General features: G+C 46.3%; 1 protein-coding gene across 1 annotated transcript; it reads left to right on the top strand.

The window, feature by feature from the left end:
* Positions 1–7,540: 7,540 nt before the first annotated feature.
* Positions 7,541–25,664, top strand: LOC144134057 (uncharacterized). Its single transcript, XM_077667051.1, has 2 exons — positions 7,541–7,822; positions 25,380–25,664. Exons 1-2 carry the CDS (start codon positions 7,631–7,633, stop codon positions 25,662–25,664), a joined length of 477 nt encoding a protein of 158 aa, XP_077523177.1. The 5' UTR covers positions 7,541–7,630.
* Positions 25,665–27,105: the final 1,441 nt, after the last annotated feature.

Here is a 27,105-nt window from a genome sequence, read left to right as displayed (position 1 = left end):
AGACGGCCGCAAGTGGCTTCTCGTGATTCCCCGACATCTCCGCACTGAGATTTGTGAACACCACCATGCCGATCCTCAGAGCGCTCACGCTGGCTCGCTGAAAACGTACGAGCGACTACGCCAGAGGTACTATTGGCGGGACATGTATAACTTCGTTCGTCGCTACGTTCGCTCCTGCACGGCCTGTCAGCAGCGGAAGTCGACACCTCGCCCTTCGACTGCCCCGTTACAGCCAATACCGTGTCCGGCTTGCCCTTTTGATCGTGTGGGCATCGACCTATATGGGCCACTTCCCTTCACGACCGCTGGGAATCACTGGATCATAGTCGCCGTGGACCACCTCACTCGGTATGCTGAGACCGCTGCCCTACCTGCGGCTACTGCTCGCGATGCAGCCTTCTTCCTTCGTCATCACTTTGTCCTGCGTCACGGCGCTCCTCGCGAACTTCTCAGTGACCGCGGCCGTGTTTTCTTGTCTGAAGTTCTTCACGAGCTTCTCGCTGCGTGCCACACAGTCCACCGCACCACATCTGCTTACCACCATCAAACCAACGGCCTCACCGAACGCTTCAACCGTACTCTTGGGGACATGATCGCCATGTACATTCACTCCGACAGCTCCAATTGGGATCAGGTTCTTCCGTTCGTCACCTATGCATATAACACCGCCTCTCAAGCAACCACCGGCTTTTCCCCATTCTTTCTTTTATTCTGACGCGAACCTTCTTTTATATTGGATACAATCCTTCCCTACAACCCCGACAGCTCGGAATATGCTTCCCTCTCTGACATCACCCGCCATGCTGAGCAGTGCCGCCAGTTGGCTCGCTCCTTCACCGCCGAACGTCAAGGTCTCCGTACCCATGCTTCCGATCAAGACACGCCCGCGGTTCACTTCTCCACTGGCTCACTGGTCTGGCTCTCTCTTCCGAATACGTCCAAATTTTCGGCCCCTGCACATCGGCCCTTACCGAATCTTGGAGCGTACGTCACCGGTCAACTATATTATCGAACCGGTGATACCTTTTTCGGACCATCGCCGCCGTGGCCGCGACGTCGTTCACGTCAGCCGCTTGAAGCCGTATTATAGCCCCCTCGTAGTCTCCTCTCCTTGAGTCGCCAGGATGGCTCCCTCTTTCTGCCGGGGCACTTGGAATGAAGAATATGAACCAGCCCCGAAGCCAACGACGACGAAGCGCTCGCGCCGCCGGTTGGATGCTCGTGCTGGATGGAACACTGCCGCTTTTGTCTGGTCTCTCGGCTCTCTGCCTCGTAGATTGCGTGTGCCAAGGTCTTCGTAGCCGGCGCTTCCATCGTGCCAATAAACCGCTGTACAACTGCTGTTGTCTTTTGTGTATTGATGATTAGGGAATTTTGTTCAGTCCAAGCCCTCAGTTTTCCTAGTGTACTGTCTACAACTGGAATTATTGAATCAGGAGTGTCGCCTTAAAAAAGCATAGTTGTGTCGTCTGCGTATAATATGTACTCTGGTGTGTTGTCGATGTTCGTGATGTCATTTATGTACAAAAGAAACAAGAGCGGACCAAAAATGCTACCCTGTGGAGCACCGGTTTTAATAGTAAAAAAAGATGAGGCCTCCTTTGTTATTTCTACACATTGAAGACGATGCTGCAAATATGACTTTGTAAGGGACAGAGGAGTGCCACGAATGCCTAAAATTTCCAATTTTCTTTATAAACGCTGGTGATTAAGTCGGTCGAATGCCTTAGAAAAATCTGTAAATACACCTAGACGTATCTGTTTATTTTCTAAAGCACTCAAAACAATCTCTTTTTGCATCAACAAGGCGGTTTCAGTAGACTTGCCCTCCAAAAACCCGTACAGGTATGAAGTAAGTAAGGAGAATTTAGCGCAAAACTTCGTTAGTCTACGGTGGATAACCTTTTCTAAACCTTTAGAAAAAACTGGTAGGATGGGTATAGGCCTATAATTTGAAATATTATTTTTGTCTCCACTTTTAAAAAGCACAATAACTTTATAAATCTGCATTAATTTGGGAGACTGCCCAGAAAACAAAGCAAGGTTATATATGTAGGTAAGTGCAGGAGCTACCAGACTGATAACACGCTTCACCGGTCCTATATGAATGCCATCAATATCGCAGGCTTTACTGTTCTTGAAAGAGGTAAAAATGCTGCAAATTTCATGCTCATCAGTTGGTCCAAGAAAAACGATGCAATTTAACGTTACAATTTATTCTTTTCATTTCAAAACACGAAAAAAATCATTAAAAGTGACTGATCCACAAAGAGACCTCGCAAAATCAGCCTCCAATGACTACTTCTTTTGAATAACGTCGTCCCCGCCAGGCTAAAGTAACACACAGGAGCCGCAGCAACACAGGTTGCTTCTGCGGAGCCGTCTGCTCCAGTTGGAAAAAGACGCTGGCTTGCTGCCTCAGTAAATAGTCGTCATCACTCAATGAAGTATTGGTCTGGGCTGGTTGGAAAACCAAATTTCAGGTAAAGCGCGTAGAAAGACGCTGCCTAGTGAACACGACCGACAAGGTCTCATCTCTGTTGCAGTCAACAAAATAGGCAAAAAAAATCTATGGGACATGGTTTTCCAGAAACATGAGTGAATAATTTTACTTACGTGCCTGCGTGACGGAAATGAAAAGAGCCTCTTTTCCCCGGTTGTGGTTTCTTTACAATTGACACAAAAAGGAAGGAAAATAAACAATTACTGGAGAAAAAAGCCGCCTTTTGCTGGCGTCGCGCGGCCTCGACTTCTTTGCTTACTGACGCACAGATGGTAGGTTTGGCACCAGGATATTAGTAGTGAGCTGGCGCAAAGAAGTAGAGAGAGGGAAGGGGTTATAATGCCTTCTTGGCAATAAGATAAAACAGATAATAAACTGAACAAAACGCTGCAACGATAGCTTCACATGCTCGCTTGCCCGCAAGAGCGCCTAAATAATACGGCTTCCTTATTGAAAAACGTTATTGTACTCAAGTTGTGAAAAAGCTCCTCGGCAAATTTCAATGTCACCTGGCTAGTTTTAACACTCGCCTTTCAGCTTTCCTGGCCTACGTCATCGGCGCAAGTGCTTCTGGTCTGGTGGACAGAACATGCGACTTCTGACAGCGTGGTGCGGAAGGTGCGATGTGCACCGAGGCGGCTGTATTCGGGACAAGAAAGGCCGTGACGCGTAACGACAACAAGGCGTCTCTAATCGGGAGAAGGAAGGCGGCGGAGGAGGCACCAAACATGTGAAACCGAGACGAAAACAAGCAATTTTGGCCATCGGGCCACGCCCCTTTGCAGCAAGTGAGATGTGTTGTGTGTGTGATGCAGCAGTCAGAGACCAAGTTATAAGGGACTGTCGTGTTCCCGGGAGTTCTTCCCACACTATTAAAGGCCATCGGCTATTTCGCTTTGCTCGTGACAGCGCGCGCCGAAAAAAACAGCAATTGCAGGTCAAATCACGTGTCTGGACCAAGAGTTAATTCCAAAGTATGCGATGTAAGACGTGCAAAACGCTTGCTTTTCAAAACACTTTCTGCGGGGGGCGGAGGTATAATGCACAAGTTAACTTTGCATGCTTATAATTATTGAAATTAGCAGACATAAAAGGCGCATTTCATGGCCAACGGGAAGCTGTTTAATGGCTGTCTTTGGCAAATATACAACTGCAGCTCGAAATAAGTAATCCTAAATGTTGGAAAAGTAATGGAAATGCCGGTCAAGAGATAGCACTGGAAGATGCTACGCAAAATTCCAGTGCAATGCTATTATGAAGGAACATAGCGCAAAAGGGACGGACAGAAGAGAACCAACACACATGAGCGCACCGACTGTTCACAAGGCGCCGCTTTGGGAGATTAGCTGCGAAAGATGGTATACTTTAAAGTAACTAACTCTGATTCCCTGTTCACTGATCCAACAGCTGCAGTTTTCTCTTCGAAACGGCGCGCGGCTGCATTGCGCTCAGTGCAGCCCAACTTGAGAGTGGGACCCAACATGCCCCCGCCGAAAGCGGAGTCTTCACCCTAAAAGCGGCGCTGGCCATCGAGGCACCCTACTCTCAAGGTTCGGATGTCCCTGCTGTGGGGCGTCTTCAGCTTGCAGGCGTTGGTGAGTGGCGACACCACGGGTTCCCGAGCATCTGGAGGGTCATCAGGGGGATGATGGTGAACAGTGCATGAGCACGGACCCGAGCACCCGCGCCTAGCCGTGCGTGGCATCGCCGTGTCTGCGGAAAAAGGGGGTCCTGGTGGTTGTGCCGATGCCGAGTGTTTGGACCTTTAAGGCCCCTTGTCGGAGGCAACACACCACTTTGGCCCCAGTTTCCTGTAGACGGCACCTCCGGCCTGACTCGACTGAGGGAAATCGGCAGTCGCCTTTTCCTGTCCTCCCCTCTATCTTTCACTTTCCTATCTCCTTTCTCACAAATCTCCTGTCTTCTCCTCTCTTAATTACTTTTTCCTTCATACTGGCGGCGAGGGTTAACCCTGTGTGAGTAACTGCCCTGAGTTACTTCAGACTGGGTTTGAGCGGCGCCGTACAGCTGGCGTGGGTAGGACTTGTTTCCAAGTCGCTGTCCCGTCCCCTTGTTTGGCTCCATGGTGGGCGGCTGGCCCCACGGCCGAACAACAACCACATTTTATGGCTCCTGAGTACAAAGAAAGAACCCCTTGCAAAATTCCGCATAGTGCACAGCGATTCAAAAGAAAAAACACAGCTCGGATGATTTCTCCTTTTCTAGTTGAAAAGACAGTCACAGAAACTTTGGGCCCTGGCTACAAGGCGACGAAGTTAGCCAGTGGTGACCTATTACTTGAGATATGCGATAAAGCCCAACTTCCCTAACTCTCAAACATTACCGCCTTTGGAGAAACCCCAGTCACTATAACACCTCGCAGGTCGCTTCATACTGTGCGTGGCGTAATATCAGAATATGACCTCATCTTCCTGACAGAGGAACAAATATTATAAGGGCTAAAGGAACAGCATGAAACAAATGTCCACAGAATAAAAATCCGAAAAGAAAACAAGGAAATCACTACTAAGCGCCTAGTTCTCACCTCTGCCTCCTGCACACTGCCTGACTCAATAAACGTTGGCTACACAAAGATATCAGTCAGAACATACATCCCTAACTCCCGCCGCTGCTTTAGGTGCCAGATTTGGCCATGGATCATAGAGCTGCCGTGGTGAACAAAAATGTGCAAAATGCTCTTCAAACGATCACGTCTCTGATAAATGCACTACTCCTCCACACCGTGCGAACTGTGGCAAGGATAACCCAGCCTACTCACGATCGTGCTCAGAATGGAAAGTAGAAAAGGAAATAATAACTCTCAAAAGAAATGAAAACATTGCATTCAAGGAAGCAAGGCGACGCGTCACAGGCAGCAAATTTTTCCTAGCTCCCATATGCTATACGAAAGGTAGAATCTGCAGGGCTGCCTTAGCTATCCTCCGAGAAGCAGTACACCTGAGAAAAACAGCAGTCCACAAATTAATCTGGATTCCGGCACACACGGGGATAGAAGGAAAGGAAAGGGCAGACAACTTTGCTCGAGAGATCTTGTACCGAGTCGAGCGGCCATACGCTCTGGGACAGCACTTCAGCGTGGAGATCGGATTTTCAGAACACCTAAACTATCAAAAAGGCAGGAGAATTAGATACTTCCTGCCACATAAGGGGCTAACACAACAAGAAGCAGCTAGTTGGCGGAGGCTGCAAACGGGAACATTCTTTAACTTACATATACTTTGCAAGATGTATCGTACACAGTATAGGAACACATGCCCGTGGTGCGGGGCAACCCCGACGCTTCACCATATAACCTGGGAGTGTAAGCGAAACTACACGTTCCACCAACACAAAACCCCGAGTGCGGAGCAGCGGGAGCGCCGGCTCACCAGCTGCGAGATCGCCGCCCAAAGGGCAATGGTGCAGCACGCAAGCGAAGCAGCGCGACTCAGTGGAGCCCTGGACTATGGGCCCAACCCTGATTTGAAGGTCAAGAGTCTGCAGCGATGCAGACGAAGACCGAACGCTAAACCCTTAATGGACCATATAAAGTTTTTCTCTCTCTGTCTCCTAGCTCCCAATACATGTTTCGTCGATGCGGTGCGATGGGGTGGTGCACCACACCAGTTTTCAACGCCTGCCCAAGCCTCTCCGAGTTGTTGTTGTTGTTAGCCTATAAAAAGATGGCACATACCCACACTGGGGGATCGGCCAAGAATCGGGTGGCTATTCACCTGAACGCAGTTAGCAAAAGGAAAAGCACGTGGGAGCGCAACACCGGTGAATTTTTCGTCATGAACAGAAAAGGGATGAGTGTTCTGATTTTAAAATTTTAAGAATAATAATAAAGAGAGGGATTAAATATTAATGATTTAGTCAAAATGTAATAATTGATAGAAAAGAAAAGGTTGGAACACTTAGCAAGGCAGTCGGTGAGATTCTATCAGGAAATTTAGAACAGCGGTACAAACAGATCTGTGGCTGAACCCAAATGTGGTGGCGCCAAATGATAGCAAGAGCGGGCTGCTCAAACTAAAGCCAAGATGCTGCAAGGGCTCCTCCAGCAACCGTTTTCTCAGAGAGTTGAATCGGCGACAATACAGCCAAAAATGTTCAATAGATTCAGGCTCACGGCAAAATGCACAAAGTGGAGAGAGCGCCAAACCCGACTCGTGTAAATAGAAATTTAGAGGGGGGTTGCGGCAGCGCAGCCTCGTCAGTGATACTTCAAGCTGCCGAGAGCAACAAATTTTCCTGTTCCAATAATATTTAAGGTGCTCATAATCCGCCGATGTTAAAAGTGAAGTGTCTTGCGTGCTTAAAAAAGCACGTCGCCGAAATCTAGATGCTGTAATATAGGCTGTAGCCGGGATGATTGGCAACACGGGGCCGCTGAGGGAAGCCTTTGCGAGATTATCAGCAATCTCATTTACTATCACACTGCTGTGACCGGGAACCCATACTAAATGAACAAGGCTCAAATGCGGAGGAAGTAGAGATAAGAAAGTTGATAAAATGGGACCGTCAACATGTGCAGCGAGGGACGAACACAAAGATAAAGAATCAGTAATTACTGCAACTGCTGTAATAGAGGGGTCTAGCTTGCGTAGAGCAAGTACAACTGCTAGAAACTCTGCTTGAAAAATAGGGGTGAAATCTGGAAGGCGCAGAGAAAAGGACCAGTCTAATTTCGAGCAAAATATTCCCACACCTGCTTTTCAATTGCATTGCGTTAGATCGCGGCAGAGCAATTCCCCCCCCCCCCCCCCCCGGCAGATGTAGGGATGCAGGATGACTTGCGCGTGAAAGAAACTACTTTCATTTCGAGGCATTAAGGGTCGTTAACTGAGTTGAATACCAGTTGATAATGAAATGAAGATCAGTTTTGCTAAGTTGATTGACCACTGAAATGAGGTAAATTTTAGATGCAGTAATTTTTATTGTAATCTGCTGCATGTTTTCTCTTTCGTGCAGAAATTAACGCTGAAAATTGTCCATCGGGAAAGGACGACGAAGATCCGCGAGATTGCTCGCTCACTGGCGCAGCCAAGCTGACGTCGGCCAAGCAGCGCTCGGCCCGTTGTCCCGCACCCCAGCTGTCCCGGCGAACCCCACCCGGCAGAGACGATGGCCGCTCCACCAGCGGACCCTGTGGCCGCGGCGAGGAGGCAGTCCATGGCTCCTTCAGTGGCGGCGGCGGTCGTGCCCCCCGGCGCTGCGCCCGTGGTCCCGGCCTTCGTGCCTCGGGCGCAAGACTACGAGGACGACGAGGACGAGGTGGAGGACATCATGAGACCGAAGCCCGCGCAGATGCAGCAGGTGAGTCGTTGCCTTGGCTGTGCACCCCTTATGAAAATGGTCTCGAGACATGCTGCAGAATTAGGTTCTTTCATTGGTGAAAAATCTGTGTGCCTGTTAGCGTCCTATGGTGCCCATAAAGGAGGCCTTCTTAAGCAACGTGGCAGGTGGTAGTTAAATTAATAATTGGTCGCGCGAGGTAACCTCGGACAACCTCGATCGCACAAATTCCATCGGGGGCAGCGCCTGACATCCCATCCCAGGGCAGTGGGGCATCGCTTAACCACTGCACCACGGCTCCAGGACTGGTGTAAGGTCTCCCAGGAGTATAGAATGTTCGCTTCGGTGTATGGGGGTGTAACGTCCCAAAGCGACTCAAGGAATGAGGGACGCCGTAGTGGAGGGCTCCAGAAATTTCGACCACCTAGGAGTCTTCAATGTCGCGGACATCGCGCAGTACACGGGCTTCCAGAATTTCACCTCCACAGAAATCAGACCGTCGCAGTCGGGATCGAATCCGCGTCTTTCGGGTCGACAAGCGAATGCCATAACCAATCTGAGATATCGCGGCGGTGGAACCGATGAATGTTAAGTACAGAAAGAGAAATCCTACCTATATGGGCATTAACGCATTGGCTATCACGTCATACACTTAAGGCAGAGAGCGAGCTGCGGCACAGCGGTGACTGCCTTCAGGAATTTAGTGCAGAGATCAGAAAGGGTGCGGCGGCGTCGCGGCGGCGGTTACCTATAGAGCCATGTAGAGGTAGAATTGCCAGCATTGTGGCATCGGGTTGCATCACGCCGCAGCCGCGTAAGCGCGTGGGTTTACGCCTTCTCACACGTAAGCACTCTCAAGTGTCTGTGCTAACCTTTTTATATGCTTTATTGCCTTCTTACCGTTATTGCAAATGCAAATAACAGACAAACAATTACAGATTCGGAACGTTTCGATGGAAGCGAAACGCAAAGGTGCCCGTGTGCTGTTCGATGTCAGAGCACGGTTAAGGTCCCCAGGTGGTCGAAATTATTCCGAAGCCCTGGACTACGGCACATCTTTCTACTTTCTTCTCACAGTCTCTTCTTTATCCCTTCCCCTTACGGCGCGGTTGAGGTGTCCGCCGAGGTGTGAGACAGATACTGGGCGATTTCCTTTACCAAGCAACCAATTTAAACATGGAAAAGGTCGTTTATGAAACATGCTTGACATTTAAAAAAACAGGTGAAAAAAAAACACAACAGGTGAAACTGCACAGATTAGAGAGTCAGGCAGAGAGCCAAGTATATTGCCATGCGTATTTTTTTTAGGTTTCAGAAATATACTGCGTAAAACCTCTGAATGATTTACAGTAAGCTCTATATCGTAGCCAAACACTTCTTTCAGGATAGATGTTAATAAACGAAATTTTAACGTTAGTTTCTCGTAATTTTTGCTGTACATCAACTTTATCCTTTTCCGTGCTTCGTGCACTGGATTGTTTGTTGCAAGCTCAGCTAGTTTAGCTAACGAATTGTCATGTCTAACCATTCCTGACCTGCAATGCCGGATCAACCTTCAAGCGTATAAAGGCTGTATAGGGATGACTCAAAATTTTTTCAAACATTTCAACCACCTTCGAATAAAAAGGGACTCTTCCAACCACACGGATAACGGATCTTTGTAAACGCAAGTTATTAATCTTTTCAAGCATTACCGTTGCCAAGACAAGCACTCCTGAGATTTTTATAACAGTATATTGACTGAAATGGGAACTGAGAACTGAATATTGAGGACTAGAATGCGAAAAGGGAACTAAGAACTAACTTTAGAATCCTTTAAATAAGACGGCAAGAATAGAACCGTACTGTAATTTCATAGATCATCTCTGTTTCATTTTTAGAGATCACTGTAACTCTTGCGGTATCACCAGGTTACAAGCATGTTTGCCCGAGAAAGTTGGAGATGCGAAATGCCAGAGGCCCGTTTACTGTGCGATGTGAATGCATGTTAATGCAAGGTGCTCGAAACAGGTAGATAATATCCGGATAATATCCACAATGCCTCCCGTGATAATCTAAGTCGGTTTGGGACGTTGAGACCCATAAAACCAAACCGATTCTATGTTTCCGTTACTTTTGAGACTGGTTCAGGCGACAGCCTCGTTCGAAAATTCAAGACCTCCTATAAGCCCTGCGATTTTCTAGTGAATAAATTTAGAAGATTTATGTGACGATACACTTTGCGGCACGTAATTCTTTGTTGACGAAATTTCCGGGCTCTTTTTATTTTAGTGCAGTCGCACTACCGAGCGCATAGTCGGATTTCAGGCATACGTACATACGCCCCTGAATCCTGCTTTGTGACCTGCGGTTTGTGGGCAACCTGCGAGGTGTGTAGTCCTAGGCAACGTCTTCACCTGAGTGAAGGCCTGTGTGAAGGGTACACGAGGTTTCTTTGGTTTTATTGTTTTATGGGGTTGAACGTCCAAAAGCGACAAAAGCTATGAGGGACTGCGTAGTGCACACCTCCGGGTAATTCTGTCCACCTGGATTACTGTAACGTGCACTGGCACTGCACAGAATGCAAAACAAGCTTTTGCCGCGCCCACCGCGATGGCTTAGTGTCTGTGGCGTTTGACTCCCCATTTAAAGCTGTCGGGATGAAATCCCTGAAGTTGCGGCAGCTTTTCGATGAAGCCGGAATGCAAAAATGCCCTCGTCCGGCACGAGGTCAGTCCAGGTTAGAGACCATTAAGTGGCCCTAATTAATCTGGCGCCACCCACTTCGTCGACACTCTCAATTCCTCTCAACCCATGCCATCGCATAGACTATAATTAATTAAAAATTTTTACCTCAAGGATCCCGATGTGAGACCTTGCATGACTGGTGGGTGAGTGCACGGCGATAAACTGTGACAGGCTTGTCGCATACATGGTTATGATGAGAAAACTTCTTCAATAGCAGTTTCGATGCGTGCAGGATCATCTGATGAGTGCCAGATTGTTGGAAAGGGCATTCCAGTCGTAATCGGTGCGCACGAAGAATGACTCGTGAAATGTAGTTGTGAGGGCACGTGGCGGAATGACGCGGTTAGAGCGGCCTGTGTGAGGTGTTCGAAAATCTGGTTAAATGACCTGACTGTCACGGGGTGATCTATGGAAAAACCTGTGAAACAGGCAGAGGCGTAATATTTGCCAGCGAGAAGAGAGAGAAGGAAGTTGTAACTGAGATTCCATGGCAGATATGCTGGAGGTACGAGTAGTTCGAGAAAATCAAACCAGTGGCACGGTTCTGAACAGATTGGAGAGCTTTATTAAGGTTAGAGTGGTGTGAAACAAAGATAGCGCTGGCATATTTAAGTTTAGGTCGCACAATGGTTTTGTAAGCTAGAAGTTTTACTGAAGAAGGTGCCATTCATTGATTGCCGGCAAAGCGTGACAAAGTGCCTGGCATCATCTGCCGTTTCACGAGACAGAGCATGAGGGACAAATGGTGGGCTAACAGGCGGGAGTTGACCACTGCGGATGCCAATGTTCACATGTTGGAAAACCTGACCAGGCGAAATCGAGAACTGCTGAGGGAAGTGAAAGAATGGGCGAAAACAAATCAGTACAAGTATGTCTGGCACAGCAACGGTAAGATTCTGATAAGAAAGACTGATGGCGCGTCAGCAATGCTAGTGCAGCACTCTTGCGACCTTGGCAAGCTGCAATAAGAAGGGAGAATTGATTTCGAATTTTTATTTGTTTCCTGCCAAAAATGCAGACTGTAACAGAAAAGAATTATCTACTCCCAGAGAACTTCAAAGATTACCTTGGCCCGGTTTTCCAGACGTCATTCAAATGTCTTCATATCAATGCTCGATCTGTCAGACGTAAAGAAGCATATTTCGACACTTTCTTTCAACAACTAAATGTTCCCATTGACGCTATCATGATCAGCAAAACTTGGTCTACAAGTGATTATGATGTCTTTCGAATTCCTGGTTATGAGACATTTATTCTGAATCGTTACGCTGGTATTGGTGGTGGCGTATCCATATCATTTAAAAAGAAGTGGCGGCCTGAAATATTAGAGCGATTCACAGTTTCTGTGAAAGAATATGAAATGTTAACAATGTGATTGAACAACACTATTTTTGCAGTGTGCTATCGTCCACCAAAGGGTTGCGTAGCCATATTCTTGAATGTTCTTGAAAGCCTGATTACATTTGCAACCAGTCAGCATTTAAACATTGTCCTTGGTGGTGACCTAAACATTAATATGTTATCGGTTGATGCATCCCAAATGAGTTTAGATTTATTGCTTAGAACACATGGACTTCTGAATGCAATCAAAATGCCAACGCGTGTTACGATCACGTCTTCTTCGCTGATCGATTTGTTTATCACTAACCATGACCCTAGTATGATCACATCTGGAGTAATAATTTCTGACATCAGCGATCACTTGCCAATATTTATGTGTGTTAAAAACATGTCTAAAAAGAAACGTAGTTCAACATATTCTTTCCAACTTATATCTGAAAAAACACTGTCCACATTTAGAAACTCGGTAGAAAAGAACAACAGGAGGCCTGTCCTTTTAGAAAATGACGCCAATAATGCTTACGAGGCATTCTTAGGCATTCTGAAGCCGATTTACGAGGCCTGTTTCCAAATATTAACAAAAAAACAAAGGCGTCACAGTCGCAAACCATGGGTCACACCGGAGTTGGTGGCAAAGATAAACACAAAGAACATCCTATACCATAAGTTTATTAAATCGAGAGCTGAATGTGATCTGACAGCGTTTAAAAAATATCGAAACCGCTTGAATACTGAGCTCAAGAAAGCCAGAAACGCCTATTACACAAATCAATTCACGTCAACTTGTGGTCGTGCCGACATTATGTGGAAGCGGCTAAACGCAATTTTGGGGAGAAATAGCAAATCAGGTGAATTAAATATGCTAAATATTGATGGTGTAAGTATAACTGGAAAAGAATTAGCAGATACGTTTAATACGCACTTTGTTGGCGCTTCTAGAAATCAAGTCCCGCATAACAATCTCAGTGATGTTGTTCATATAGGCGACACTGTATTTCTCAAACCGGTTGAAGAAGCAGATGTAACGGCAGCCTTCCACGAACTAAACAATAGCACACCCATTGATATTGATGGCCTCCAGATAAAGCCTATACGGTATATTTTTGACCTTATTTTACCATACATCACGCATATCTTAAACCTTTGTGTCAGTACCGCTGTATTTCCTCGTAAAATGCAGATTGCACGTGTAACAGTTATCTTTAAAAAGGGTGATAAAAACCAGCTCGGGAATTACAGGCCAATATCTATCTTACCCGTGTTTTCTAAGCTACTAGAAAAAGTAATACTTAGAAACTTTTTGCAGTTTGAAGAAAAACACAAAATTATAACAGCAGCTCAGTATGGCTTCCGTAAGCACCGCTCTACTGAACTTGCACTATTAGATCAACGAGAATATATATTGAACGAACTCGAACATAATAGGATAGTCATTGGTATTTTTCTTGATTTTTCGAAGGCATTCGACTTATTAAACCATACAATACTTCTTCGTAAACTTGAGCGTTGTGGCTTCCGCGGCCATGCACTATCGCTTGTGCATTCATACCTCATGGATCGCAAACAGGCAGTGGCAATAAATGGTCTCCTCTTAGATATGCAATCTGTAGGCTGTGGCGTTCCACAGGGTAGCATTTTGGGTCCATTTCTGTTTAATCTTTACATCAATGACATTGTACATGCAACTCCATTCGTTAAATTTATCATCTATGCTGATGACACCAGTATTTTTCTTGCCGGAGATAATGCAGCTGAACTCACATATACTGCAAACAATGCACTGAAGCAAATAGAAAACTGGAGTAGCAGAAATGCGTTGCGGATTAACACAGCAAAGACTAAAGTCGTTGTTTTCAGAGGTAGAAACAAGAAGGTCTGTCTCACTAAGAACATATTCCTGCAGTCCGTACCCTTAGAAGTTGTGCCTTCATTTAAAACATTAGGTATATTATTTAATGAAAGAATGTCATGGGATGATCATGTTAGCTTTGTAACAAATAAATGTTCACGTATTATTGGTCTTCTTTACAAGAACCATGAGATACTGCCGCGAAATGTAATGCTAATGCTATATAATTTATTGATACAATCTCATTTCAGCTATTGCCATTTAACCTGGGGTGCAACAACAGCAGGCAATCTTCAGAAACTACACTTGTTACAGAAAAAATTTCTAAGAATTGTTGAAAATGTTTCGCATACCTACCATACGGCCGCACTTTTCTTAAAGTATAACTTACTACCAATTACTAAGCTTTATGACTATCGTCTGAGCAAGTGTGTGAAAAACGAGGTGTTGAACATATCTTTTCTATCAAAATTAGCTGGTTTAGAAAAGCGAGATGCAATGTACAGCACAAGAAATATAGCACAATGGGACGTAAAAACATACAGAACTTTCTATGGTAATCAAACATTAGAAAATAAACTACCACGACTTCTTAACAAACTCGCACAAAACGATATTGATCTCCAAAACACAACACGCCACAAACTGTTCGAGTATTTTTTTTTTTACACTACACCTAACCTTTTTTCTGTGATCTGTCTACCTAATTCTTCTTTCTTTCACCATCATTTTAAGTTTTCTTTCCAGCCAGGACAATGCTGTTGATTTTATGCTGACTACTGTAACCGGATAACAGCTCTGTTATATGTATTTTTTTTTGTTATCTGTATTTCCTGTATTTTCTTTATTGTATTGTATTGTATTTTCTTTATTTCTTTACTGTATTGCTGTCAAAGTGGGGGCCCGTGGCCTTGTCAAGCTGTCAAACGGCAGCTTTTACTACGGGTCCCCGCCATCATCTGTACCATGGTGGCAAAATAAATTTGAATTTGAATTTGAATGGGCAGGGTACGGCGGAGGAATCCAGTAGTACGATTACAGGAATCAATTACACCGTTTACGTGGCAAGCTAATGTTAACTCATTAGTGAGGCGAACACCGAGGTACTTAAACGAATCGGTTGGCACGATAGTGCTGGGGTTGATTTTGCAATTAGAGTGTGTGTAGTTTCGGCGGCGGTGGAAACAAATAAGCGCAGTTTTAGAAGTATTCAGGCACATAAGCCACGTAGTGCACCATTTCTGTATGCGAATTACGTCATTTTGGACGGCAAAAATATCGGACGAGTTAGCTATACAGAGCGGTATAGTACACAGCCATCTGCAAAAAGGCAGATAGTAGAAGTTACTGATGAAGGGAGATTGTTAATGTAAATTAGAAAGAGTAAGGGGCCAAGGACGGTGCCTGGGGGCACACCTGAAAGAACAAGTTTATAAGGAGAGGACTGCCTATTAGCGGAGACAATCTGCATGCGGTCGATTAGAAAGTCTTTGATCCAATTAAGAACTAGTGGATGGAGGTGGTGGTAGTGATGAAAACTTTAATGAACAAAGAGGAGTTTAGGACACGCAGGTCCTTGGGCCCCCGCACGGCCCCAGTGCACTGAAACGTTCATGTCTCGGAAGCCCATGACGCTGGCAGCCCGGCCTGTGGCGATGGCTTGCTTGGCCGGGTCCTCGGAGTGCAGTAGGGTCTTCCAAACCTCCCTAGTGGTAAGGTGCTCCAGGCCCCGGGAAGGAGGGTCCGCCGGGCAGAGGATCGAGAGTGGCTTTGGGGTGGTGGCAGAGGGTACAGGAGGGGTTTGAGTGGACTTCGTGATAGCGCGAGCGTATATAAGGGGAGGGTAAGGTGCGTGTTTGGAGCCTTTTCCAAAGTGTCGGGTGATAATTGTGAAGGGAGGGATGGGGTGGGGGGTAGAGCCGAGGCTCGGCTTTGTAAGCCGGCGTCAGTTCACTGAATGAATGCATGCGCTCCCGAGAGAAACCTACACCGGAGGCCGCCGGTGCCCGTTTGAGAGAACCTCGGGCTAAAAAGTTGGCAGCCTCGTGTCCGGGATTCGCCGAAGTGGGCAGGCACCCATATTAGCTCCATGTGGCGGAGCGGGTGTGCGGCGAGGGAGTTGAGTACGCTAAATGCAGGCACGTGGACTCTCCCGGGGGCAAAATTTAGTATGACAGTTTTAGAGTCGGAGAGTATATATATACTGGGCCTCCGTGCGCGTGATGGCTAGGGCAATAGCGGCCTCTTCAGCCCCTTCCGAAGTGGCAGTGAGGGATATGTGAAGGGTGGCAATCGGTTGGAGGGAGGGGTTCGTGATGGCTACAACCGCGTCCTCGCCTGTGCATGCGGCATCCACCGACACGGCATTCGGTTCCGTGCCACAATGTTTGTGGAGCGCCCGTGCGCGAGCTCTGCGGCGGGGTTCGTGGTAGGTGGGGTGCATGTTTTTGGTGATAGGTTTAATAAGTAGTTCGCGGTGAATTAGGTGGGTGACCTGGAGCTGTGTGGGATCCGTGTCTGGTATCCTGATACCAAGGGTGTGTAGGATGTATCTTCCGGGGGGGGGGGGAGGGTTCTCGCGAGACGTATGTATTGTGTCTGCCGGTGGCCCTCGATAAGATCACCTATCGTGTAGTGTAGGCCTAGCTGGAGCAGTTTTTTGGTTGAAGCCTTTAGGAGTAGGTGTAGTGCTGTCTTAAATGCTTTTGGAATCATGGCATCCAGGGTGGAGATTTCTCTGCCCTGGAGTTTCTGGTGGGGGAGCGTGAAGTGAAAGCGGCTGAGGACGAAGGCATGAATGAGACGACAAAGGTCATGCTCCTTCATTCCCCGGTGGTGTCCAGAATCTCGGCGGATTGGGTGGGATATCGACACCACCGTCGCCTTCAGTTTTTGCATGGTGAGAGTGTTTTTCGGTAAAATCGAGGCAGCTTAAGTAGAAGGCGGGAGTGAGGTACTTTGTGGAATGCTTTCTTAAAATCAAGAAATATAGCATTAGTAGGAATGTTGCAATAAAGATTAAAAAAATGTAATCAAGAAACAGAGCTAGTTGGGATTCACATGAACGATAGAAAGGAAGCTACATGGGAGTAACTGACGGGTTACATGAATTTAGAGCACATAATAGTTGATGAAATTGGTCGGTAATTGCCTGGGGATAATCGGTTGCTTTTCTTGAAGTCTGGAATGACCTTGCTGATAAGATAGTCAAGAGGAGTGGAACCGGTATCAAATGACGGTGTCACCGGTACTTGCCAGTGGTGCAATGGCCAGAAGCTTCCCTTGGCCTGGTGCTCGGTTTGTTCAGGGTGAAATGCTTGGCAAATGGGTCTTTGACCCCACCTTGAGTAGAACAAAAAACCTTGTTCAATGGCGTTCTTTGGCTGCAGAGAACGTGTTCTCCATAAAAATTCATCATAATCATCATAATCATCAAATTACTGCTGAAAAATGAGGGATAGAACAAGGCTGAAAACATGTTTAGTGTTTTTTTCAAGACTTTGAAATTGATTTCGTCAATACCGGAGGAGGCTGAATGGTTTAGCGAGTTTATGAATTTAACAATGCCGTGTGGATTAAATCTAATCCCTTCCATTCGTGGATGCGAGAAAGGCAGTAACTCGGGACGGGCATGTGTGGTTCCCTTAGTAAAAAGAGTACAGATTGAGGCATTTAAGACATAGGATACATCGGACACGGTTATTGGCGAGCAGAAGTTGTCACAGAGCGAAATAGTATTAGTTACGCCAGGGTTAATTGTCTTCCAGAAGCGCTTTGGGTTCGAATGCAGCATGGTGGGCAATGTAGAAGAGACCTGACATTTAGTTTGGGTGCCAAGGTTGGAATAATGTTTCGCGATTGTATGATGCTTGTTCCAAGTTAGTTCAGTGTTAAATGATTTGGTCCCCGCAGGGGGAGCGTCTGCAGCTTGCAAACGTTGGTGAGTGGTGACACCACGGGTTCCCGAGCATTCGCAGGGACATGCCCCCCGGGGATGATGAACAGTGCATCACCACGGACACGAGCACCCGCGCCTAGCCGTGCGTGGCATCGCGGTGTCCGGGGAAAAGGGGTTCCTGGTGGTTGAGCCGATGCCGAGCGTTGGGACCTTTAAGGCCCCTCGGCGGAGGCAACACACCACTTTGGGCCCAGCTTCATGTAGACGGCACCTCCGGCCTGACTCGACCGGAGGGAAATCGGCAGTCGCTTTTCCTGTACTACCCTCCGTATTTCACTTTCCTATCATCTTTCTTAGGACTTTCCTGTCTCTTCCTCCCTTCTCGGTTTTTCGCTTTTCATAGGTGGCGATGGTTAACCTTGTGTGGCCAACCACGCCGAGTTGCGTCATATTTGGTTATAGCAATGGTGTACAGCTGGCGTGGGCAGGGATTGTTTTAAAGTTCGTGTTTCGTCCCCTTGTTCGGCTCCATGGTGGGTGGCTGGCACCATGGCCGAAGAACAAAATTTTTTATGGCTTCCTCCCTGCTTAATAATGATCGCCCTCTGAAAAGAGAGCGGACCGATGTCACATCCCAGTTTTTAACAAAAAGAGAACTTTTCCGAAGTACCATATCGTCCACAGTAAAGAAACAGAAAAGCCAGCCAGACAAATATCCCCGTTTCTTGTTGCAAGAGTTCTTACAGATTCCTTGGGCCGTCAGTACGAAGTCACAAAGGTGGCTAGTGGTGACCTCCTGCTCGAACTGTGCGACATTACTCAAATATCAAAGCTTGCAAATATTGAAACTTTTGGCGATATTCCTGTCTTTGTCACACCACGCAGGTCATTGAAAACAGTACGTGGCGTCATCTCGGACAATGAATTTCTGCACCTAACAGAGGAAGAGATGTTTGAAGGACTTTCTCCTCAAAATGTAACCAACGTCCATAGAATTACAATCCGCAAAGACACCAAAGAGATTCCAACAAACACCTGGTCCTGACGTTTGCCTCTTGCACCCTACCCTAGTCAATCGAGGTAGGCAATGGAAACATTTCCGTTTGCCCATATATACCCTACCCTAGACGCTGTTTCAAATGCCAGAAGTTCGGTCACGGCTCACAAAGCTGCCGCGGCTGTAACACCTGTGCTAAATGTGCCTCAAATGACCACCAATCAGACGACTGCGATGCTGCGCCACACTGTGCAAACTGCGAAGGCGAACACGCTGCTTATTGAAGGTATTTTCCTGCCTGAAAGAAAGAAAACGATATAATTACAATAAAAACAAAAGACAATACTACATTTAAAGAGTCAAGAAGGTGTTTTGCAATGTGACATGGCAATTTTTCTTTCACACCCCACACAAACTTCGCCGATGCGGTGCACGGGCGCGCGCACCACAGCGGCCTTAGGCACCAGCCCGGCTCGCACTAAGTAGGGTTGAGGTAGGGCCATCCGCGCCCCTGGCAGATGCAGCGAAAGCTGCTATGCCCCCCCCCCCCCCCCCCCCCCCCCCGCAAACGGGCCCGCCGGCCACCAAGTCGGCAGCCCGCAAGGCTTCCCCCGTTCGTGAGAAGTCCACCACCCCCCGGGCCGTGGGTTCCCCGCGGAACTCTAGCGCCTCCACTGAGGCGATGGATACAACTCAGAGCTCGCCTCGGTCGCAACGGCGGCGGGGCTTCCTTAACCAGAAAAAAAAAGAAAAATCATAATAACAGGCCCTCAACAAGGAGAATCCCGAGGTTCTGAATACAACCCCTTAAAAATTTATAATGGCGTTTCTTACCCACTGGAACTGCCGTGGAATTTTAAATAACTATGGTGATGCAACAGATCTCTTATATTCTCTGTCTCCTGTGGCACTTTGTCTTCAGGAGACCAGTTTGGGACCTTTACATAAAAATATTTTTAAGAAGTATGAAGTCTTTCGCCTTGACCGTGAGCAGGCGAATAGGCTCTGTGGAGGCGTTGCTGTTGTAATTCAGAGCGGTGTTGCAACGCATGAAATCAAGCTCCAGACGAATTATGAAGCCGCTGCAGTCACTCTCATTAACTTTAAAACAATCATCATATGCACAGTGTATCTTCAACCACACCTGACAGTACCACTCCATGATCAAGAAGCCCTTTTTAATCAGCTACCAGAGCCATATCTGGCAGTCCGAGATTTTAATGCGCACTGATCATTTTGGGGGAGCGAACAGACGGACACTAGTGGCCGAGTTTTAGAAGATTTTCTTCTATGCAACAACGTTTGCCTGCTAAATACGAGAAAACCCACATACCGCACTCCATGCTCAGGAAAGATGAGTTGAATAGACTTGTCTTTTAGCTCTCCATCCGTTTTTACCGATTTCAGGTGGGATGTTTTTGATAACCCACACGGAAGTGATAACTTTCCAGTAGTAATGAATTTTTCATCACCACCATCCATCATTCAAAGAAAACCACGCCGTTGGAAACTGCACTTGGCCACTATTTCAAGAAAAGGTCTGCCTGGAGAAAATATTTTCGGATGATCTTAGCATTGACAAAATAAATGAAATTTTTACAACGTGTATCATTGCGGCTGCACGTCTAGCTATTCCGCAGTCGTCAGGAGTAGTATGCCAAACCCACAAGGTTAGGTATAATCAGGATTGCAGAGAAGCAAAAAAGAAATAAAACAAAGCCTGGAGAACTTTCCGAAGGTACCCTACACACGACAACCTCATATATTTTCGAAAGGGGAGAGCAAAAGCACGGTACATACGTCGCAATGCTGAGAAAACTTTATGGAAAAAATATGTGTCGTCCATAAATAGTTCAGTTACATCGAAACAAATGTGGGAGCAAGTCCGCAAACTTGATGGCAGCTTTACTCTTTTCACAATTTCTTTCCTAGCAGCTCCGGACACACAAACAAGCATTAGCGAACAGGCCGACAAACTATAAGAACACTTCGCCACAGTTTCTACCTCCTCACACTACACCAAATCATTTTTAAAGTACAAGAACACAACTGAAAAACAACGACTGCCAACCAGTGGCAGTGCAAATGAACATTACAATAAATTAATTACACTACAAGAAATCCGTAATAGTACTTTCAGCCGGCAAACAGACAGCACCAGGCACAGATGAAATCCATTATGAAATGCATGGTTGTGCCATTCCTGAAATCTGGAAAACCGCCAACTTCGGCTGGTAGTTATAGGCCAATAGCACTTTCGAGTTGTCTTGCTAAATGTTTTGAAAGAGTGCTAAACATTAGGTTAATGTACATCCTTGAATCGAGCAAACTTCTTAATATCGACCATTGTGGATTTAAAAAAGCATGCTGTACAAACGACCATCTCGTCCATCTTGAAAACACAGTCCGTGAAGCGTTCATACAGAAACAGCATTGTCTGGCAGTATTTTTTGACTTGGTAAAAGCTTATGATACCACCTGGAGGTTTCGGATTCTTCAAGACCTCGCGGATCCAGGTATATGTGGCAGGGTGCTAAATAGTTTAAAAGAATTCCTCTCTGACCGTTCCTTTCATGTACGTCTACGTTGCACGCTTTCGAAAAAATTCATCAAAAAAAATGGCGTACCGCAGCGGTGCATTCTAAGTACCACTCTCTTTATTGTCAAAATGAACTCAATATGGCAAATAATTTCAGAGTCCATCATATATTCAGTATATGTTGACGACCTTCAAATTTCATGCACATATTCCATTTTATCAACATGCGAAATACAGATACAGCTTACGCTGAACAAACTAGCGACTTGGGCAGACCAAAATGGATTTAAGTTCTCCTCACAAAAAACAGTTGCCATCCTTTTCTCACTGTAAAGAGGCGTGCAGATTGATCCCACCCTGCACTTGAATGAAACTGTTCTACAAGTAAAAAAAGAGCATAAATTCCTAGGCATAACTTTTGACAGAAAGCTCACATTCCTACCCCATATAAACACCCTCAAAGAGAAAGCTTCCCGGACGCTAAGTATACTGAAGATACTCTCATGGAAACACGGGCGGTCCGATAGGTTATGCCTTTTACAGATCTACCGCTCCGTAGTACGGTCCACTTTGGACTACGGATGGATTGCGTACGGGTCTGCAAGACTATCATACCTCAAAAACTGGATCCTATACAAAACCTGGTTCTCCGTTTATCAATTGGTGCATACAGAACATCCCCCATAAATAGTCAATATGTAGAAACAAATGAACCGTCTCTTGCAAACCGAAGAGCAATACTTACCTGTGCATATGTACTAAAAATAAGATCCTTACCAAAGCTCCTTTGCTCCCCATAGTTACCAAGTGCACATCAAAGGCTGCTCAATAATAAACCACAATCGATCAAACCTTTGTTACTACGCCTTGAAGATGCATGTCTTGAACCCGGAATACTAGATGCTCTATCAAAAATTGCCCCGAGGCGCGATCCATTGCCGCCATGGTACTGTCTTCCCGCTGCTTGCGACTTCACGCTAACACAGTTTCGTAAAAAACAAACACCACATGGACATCTGCTACAAGAATACTTGGCTTTGAAAGAGGAATATTGAAGCTACATGGAGTTTTACACAGATGGCTCTAGAACAGCGATGCTCGTTGGAAGTGCCGTAGTAAACGGGAAATGGGAAAAAATAGTAAGATTGCCAAGTTATCTATCAATCTTTACTACCGAATGTTATGTAGTGTGTATGGCTGTGGACAAAATATTACATGAGAACATCGAAAACAGTATAATTTACACAGATTCCCTCAGCCTACTCACAGCGCTGCAGTCAAGAAATTCAGTTGAACCTCTGGTAGGCGACATCATACACGGCACAGAAAGTCACAACACAAGGACATTTGATAAGGTTCTGCTGGGTCTCTACCCACGTCGGCATAGAGGCTAACGAGAGACCAGACTCAGCAGCAGTAAAAGCTCAAAATGTTGTAATGAAAAATGTGAACTTACCTTTTAAAGACTGCATAAAGTTCGTACATAACAAAGTAAAGAAAAACTGGCAGAAAGAGTGGGATAATGAACTGAACAACAAGCTGCACTTCATAAAGCCCACCTTCGGGGAATGGAAGTCATGCAGGCACCAGGAACGTTTCACTGAAGTAATCTAATGTCTCCTTCGCATTGGACAAACACACTTGACACACAACTACTTACTTACAAAAGAAGCCAAACCTGTTCGTGAAAGATGCGGCGACGAGCACACACTAAACCATATCTTATTTACATGTTCAAACTTAAAAAGCTTAGAAAGAAGTATTTTATTCAATTTTATAATCAAAACATTCCATTTCACCCAGCACTACTCTTGAGTGATAATGCAATCGTTGACATTTGTTATGTTTTTAAAATATACGAGAGGTTGGTTGTATTAATGAACAGTGAATGCCTCGCTTTTCTTTGATACACCTCAGCCACTTTCTCATTCCTGAGAAGAATGCTGATGTGTGTATTTTATTTGCTGGGGGCCTCGACATCCTTCCTCTGCAAAGGATGGCCGCTGAGGTTGCCTGGCCTTTTTTAAGGCTTTACCCTAAGCTATTTCAAAACAATTTTCCTTTTACCTTCATTAGATGGTGCGAAATAACATTTTAGGTTCTTTTTACCACGGTTTCATTTCTGTCATATGAAATCCGGCACAAGACAATTTTCTATACCTTGAGTTTGGCGCATGATGGCCTTAGCCGCCTACGTGCCATAAAATCCAACACAACACATAAATGATTTGGCAGATCGGAAAAAAATTTGTTTTTTCTTTAGGTGTTTGGGAGTCACTTTAAACTGTTTGGAAAATATTCGCACAGTTTCGTCGTCGTAGGTATATAAAGCCTTATCAGGGGTATTAACTTAGATTTGAAAGGCGATCAGTAAGATTCAATAGAACGTAGATGATAGGTAGAGCAAAAATCATTATAAAAGGCAGTGAGGTCACGATTCATGCTTATGTAGTCACCTTTGTCATAAAAAGTTAGTACCTTTTTAGACTTAGTGTTCTTTGAAATGTTTGAAGAACAGGTGGTGTGAACAACGACGTGATCACTAAGGCCAGGAATGCATGAAGGGGCAGAGAATTCGTCAGGGTGAGATGTCAGTAACAATTTGTGACATGCCGAATGAAAGACATGTGTTCAAAAAGTTTCAAGCGTCATTACTTGTTGTTAGGGTACTGGCTGTGTTATTGCGATCTACGGACGGTAAGTTAAAATCGCCAAATAGCGAAGGAGGGGTATTGTGTAAGTCGATGTTATTGAATGGAGAGTGTCATAGAAAGAGTTGTGAATAAACTGTCCATAGAGGGCGGACGATAATAAACACCGATATGCAGTCGAGGAAAGAAAGGATGACAGCATATCCCAATCATTTTTAGTGGCGTTGTAATGTTCACCAGGGAACAATTTAAGATGCGCTTTGCGGTGATTAGCACAGCAGTGCCGCTGCAGCCGTCAAGCCTGTCTTTCCGAAATATTTCAAAATCAGAGATGCCAGGAAGAATTTCAGTGTCTAGAATGGAAGAATTTAACCATGTTTTCATTAGCAACACCACGTAACTAGATGCAGGGGGCGGCAGAAAGTTTGGTGGGCGGATGAGATTAAGAAGTTTGCAGGCAAAAGGTGGATGCAGCTGGCAAAAGATAGGGTTAATTGGAGAGACATGGGAGAGGCCTTTGCCCTGCAGTGGGTGTAGTAAGGCTGATGATAATGATGATGATGTTACTAGATGAAGAGTTGATTAAATTACAAAACGAGTCGAGCCGCCGCGCAGGCTGAGTGGTTACGGCGCTCGGCTGCTGGCCCGAAAGACGCGGATTCGATCCCGGTTGCGGCGGTCGAATTTCGATGGAGGCAAAATTCCAGAGGTCCGTGTACTGTGCGATGTCAGTGCACGTTAAAGAACCCCATGTGGTCGAAATTTCCGGAGTCCTTCACTACGGCGTCCGTCATAGCCTGAGTCACTTTGGGACGTAAAAACCTCAGTCACGTTTCGGTATTATGCGGTGAATGTTTTTGTACAGAAAGGACCGATGGTTACTCTTTTGCTGGAGCGATTGGTGGTTGATACGGATTACGCTCAAGCACTTCTTGACACGCATGAACAAAATTGTAAGTTTTGTCACCGGAAACTAGTCTGTCGTAGCGAAGCTTGAAACACAACTGGTTAGATCTGGCGAAATCAGCAAGACGATTTAGAGCGAGTCAAATGCTGGGCGAAAAATCCTCGCTAACTGCGTATTCAGCTGATTTGAACCTCTTGCATGATGAAAAATTTACTCTTTGTCCTTAAAACGAGCAAATATTACGATTATGGGACGGGTTTTTCTTCTACAAAAGCACCTAGCCGATGTGTTTGTTCAATGCCCCGACTTTCGATAATCACTCTTAGTTTATCCTGGCAACATAGTTTGGGCAATGCCGTTACATGACTCAATTGAAGGTAATTTAGCACTTTGGATTTGAAGAGGTTTTATATTATACAGCACGCTGTGCTATGAACTAATGTAAGTTATGGCTGTCAACCCCTAAATATGCATCCACACCACACCATCCAGTAGCTGCGTGTCCACTGCTCCGGCTTCAGCGACGAGTGTGCATTGGTAGGGGTTTCTGTAATACCGAAGCGTTGTAGAGAAGCGAGTAGGGCGCCGAGATATCGAGCCTGCTGTGTAAAGCTTTTCTACTGTGGAGCCGTGTGGAGCTTTTATACTTTCTTACCCCCCGTGCCGCAGATGGGCGCCTCCGGCCCCAGCCTGGGCCTCATCTTTGGCGTGGCGCTGGTGGTCATCACGCTCTCCGCGGTGGTCACCTTCTACGCGCTGGGCAAGGACAAGGAGGCCACGCCGTCGGGCCCGCCCTCCTCCAGCGCCTCAACGCCCTTTCCGCCGCTCGTCCTGGTCCCCGATAATAAGAGCCTCCTCGCCGAAGACCGGGACGCTGGCGTCGCCGAATATGAAGGCTCGAGCAGCGGGCCGGGAGACGACGCCTGCGCGTCGCCCACACTAGAGACGAATTGAGCCCCCCCCCCCCCCCCCCACCTTTTGTTCGAGGAGAACGGGGCTTGGCCGTTCGCGCTCTTCTTTTTTTTTCCATGTTACCGTCTTTTTTGACGATTGCCTTTTTATGTGTATAAATTTCGTATGCATATGTACTGAATTGTGAACTCGCTTTTTATATACACGTGCAGAACTCCAGCTGAGTAGCTTGAATTCAGGAATTATGTGCTTATTGTGGCTGCACATCCGCCGTCAACGTTGATTTCTCCTCCCCGCCATGTCGGCGGAACCAAGCATATTAAACGTGTTTTCATCAGTCGACGAAAATACTCTTGGATCATCGACTACGTGCCATTAGACCTTCGATGTCTCCGCAGTCAAGTTCATGGGCCATCAGTCATGGATGCAGAGGGCAATGCGTTAGTTAGCGCTTTGACTCCTGGCTTCCTCTTTGTGCATTAACTATAATTAGCGCGTGCGCCGGGAATTTGTGGCGCCCTTTTTGAGCACTACCACAGCATCAGAGGGTGGTGGTTACAACATTATTGGCACAAAATGGAAGGGATTAGTTGGGACTGGGGCGTGTCCAGGGTGGCCTGGCAGTTGAACACGCGGAGAGGAAGGCTGCTTGTCATATTTTAATGCCTCATCGTCATCCGTCCGTCTGCGAAATCTGTCACACTATAGCTGTCAACGGGATTCCGACCACCATTCTTCCGTTCCGCAGCCGAGTGTGCTGACGACTACGCTACTTTCTGCCAATGTAAATTGTGTACTTAATCAACGTCTCAATCGCACATCAGTGACACAAGCAGCAACACCGCGCGAAAGGGTTTCGCCTCATCGCACTTTAGGTAAACAAAGTGCCCCCCCCCCCTCCCAGTTCAGTTTTTTGAAATCTTGGGTTATAATGCGACAGCATAGGGAGGGCGTTGAGGCGTTTTCCTGGCGTTGTGCCACTGTTGCACTCGCGAGGCGGCGGATTATGGCGCCGCCCAACTACGCGGCTGAGTTCGAATCTGCGAGAGATCCAGTACAGACCTGCTGGCCTCAACTAGCAGCAGACGTCAGCCGGTAGTCGAGCCGTGAACCAACATATGAATGGGCATCTGTAGGAGCGGTCCACACTACAGGTGCCTATGGCGTTGGGGTCTATGGGCTGCGGCTATGTCACACGTAATCGGCGATTAGATGTCCCGTTTTGGGAGTAAATTTGTCCAATTTGTTGAAATCATATCTCAAGTTCTATGAAGTATTTGATCAAATGCAATCAAGCGTAGGCTACGAACCGAACATGCGTTCGAACTTTAGCTGGCACGCACAAATGGCCGCGTGCCACTTGTGTGAAAGTCAATGGAAACGACGATCTCCTTCTCTTACGGCATGGTTCAGGTGTCCGCCGAAATGTGAGACATACTGCGCCGTTTTTTTCCACAACAACTAATTTACCAATGTACCAAAG

The sequence above is a fragment of the Amblyomma americanum genome, chromosome 5 (genome assembly GCF_052857255.1).
Source record: "Amblyomma americanum isolate KBUSLIRL-KWMA chromosome 5, ASM5285725v1, whole genome shotgun sequence".
In the NCBI taxonomy this organism is placed as follows: domain Eukaryota; kingdom Metazoa; phylum Arthropoda; class Arachnida; order Ixodida; family Ixodidae; genus Amblyomma; species Amblyomma americanum.
This window is presented reverse-complemented; position numbering and strand designations above follow the sequence as displayed.

Coding starts and splice junctions, on each gene's coding strand:
- LOC144134057 (XM_077667051.1), top strand. CDS start 7,631: ATGGCCGCTCCACCAGCGGACCCTGTGGCCGCGGCGAGGAGGCAGTCC. Junction 7,823..25,379: donor AGCCCGCGCAGATGCAGCAG/GTGAGTCGTTGC, acceptor CCCGTGCCGCAG/ATGGGCGCCTCCGGCCCCAG.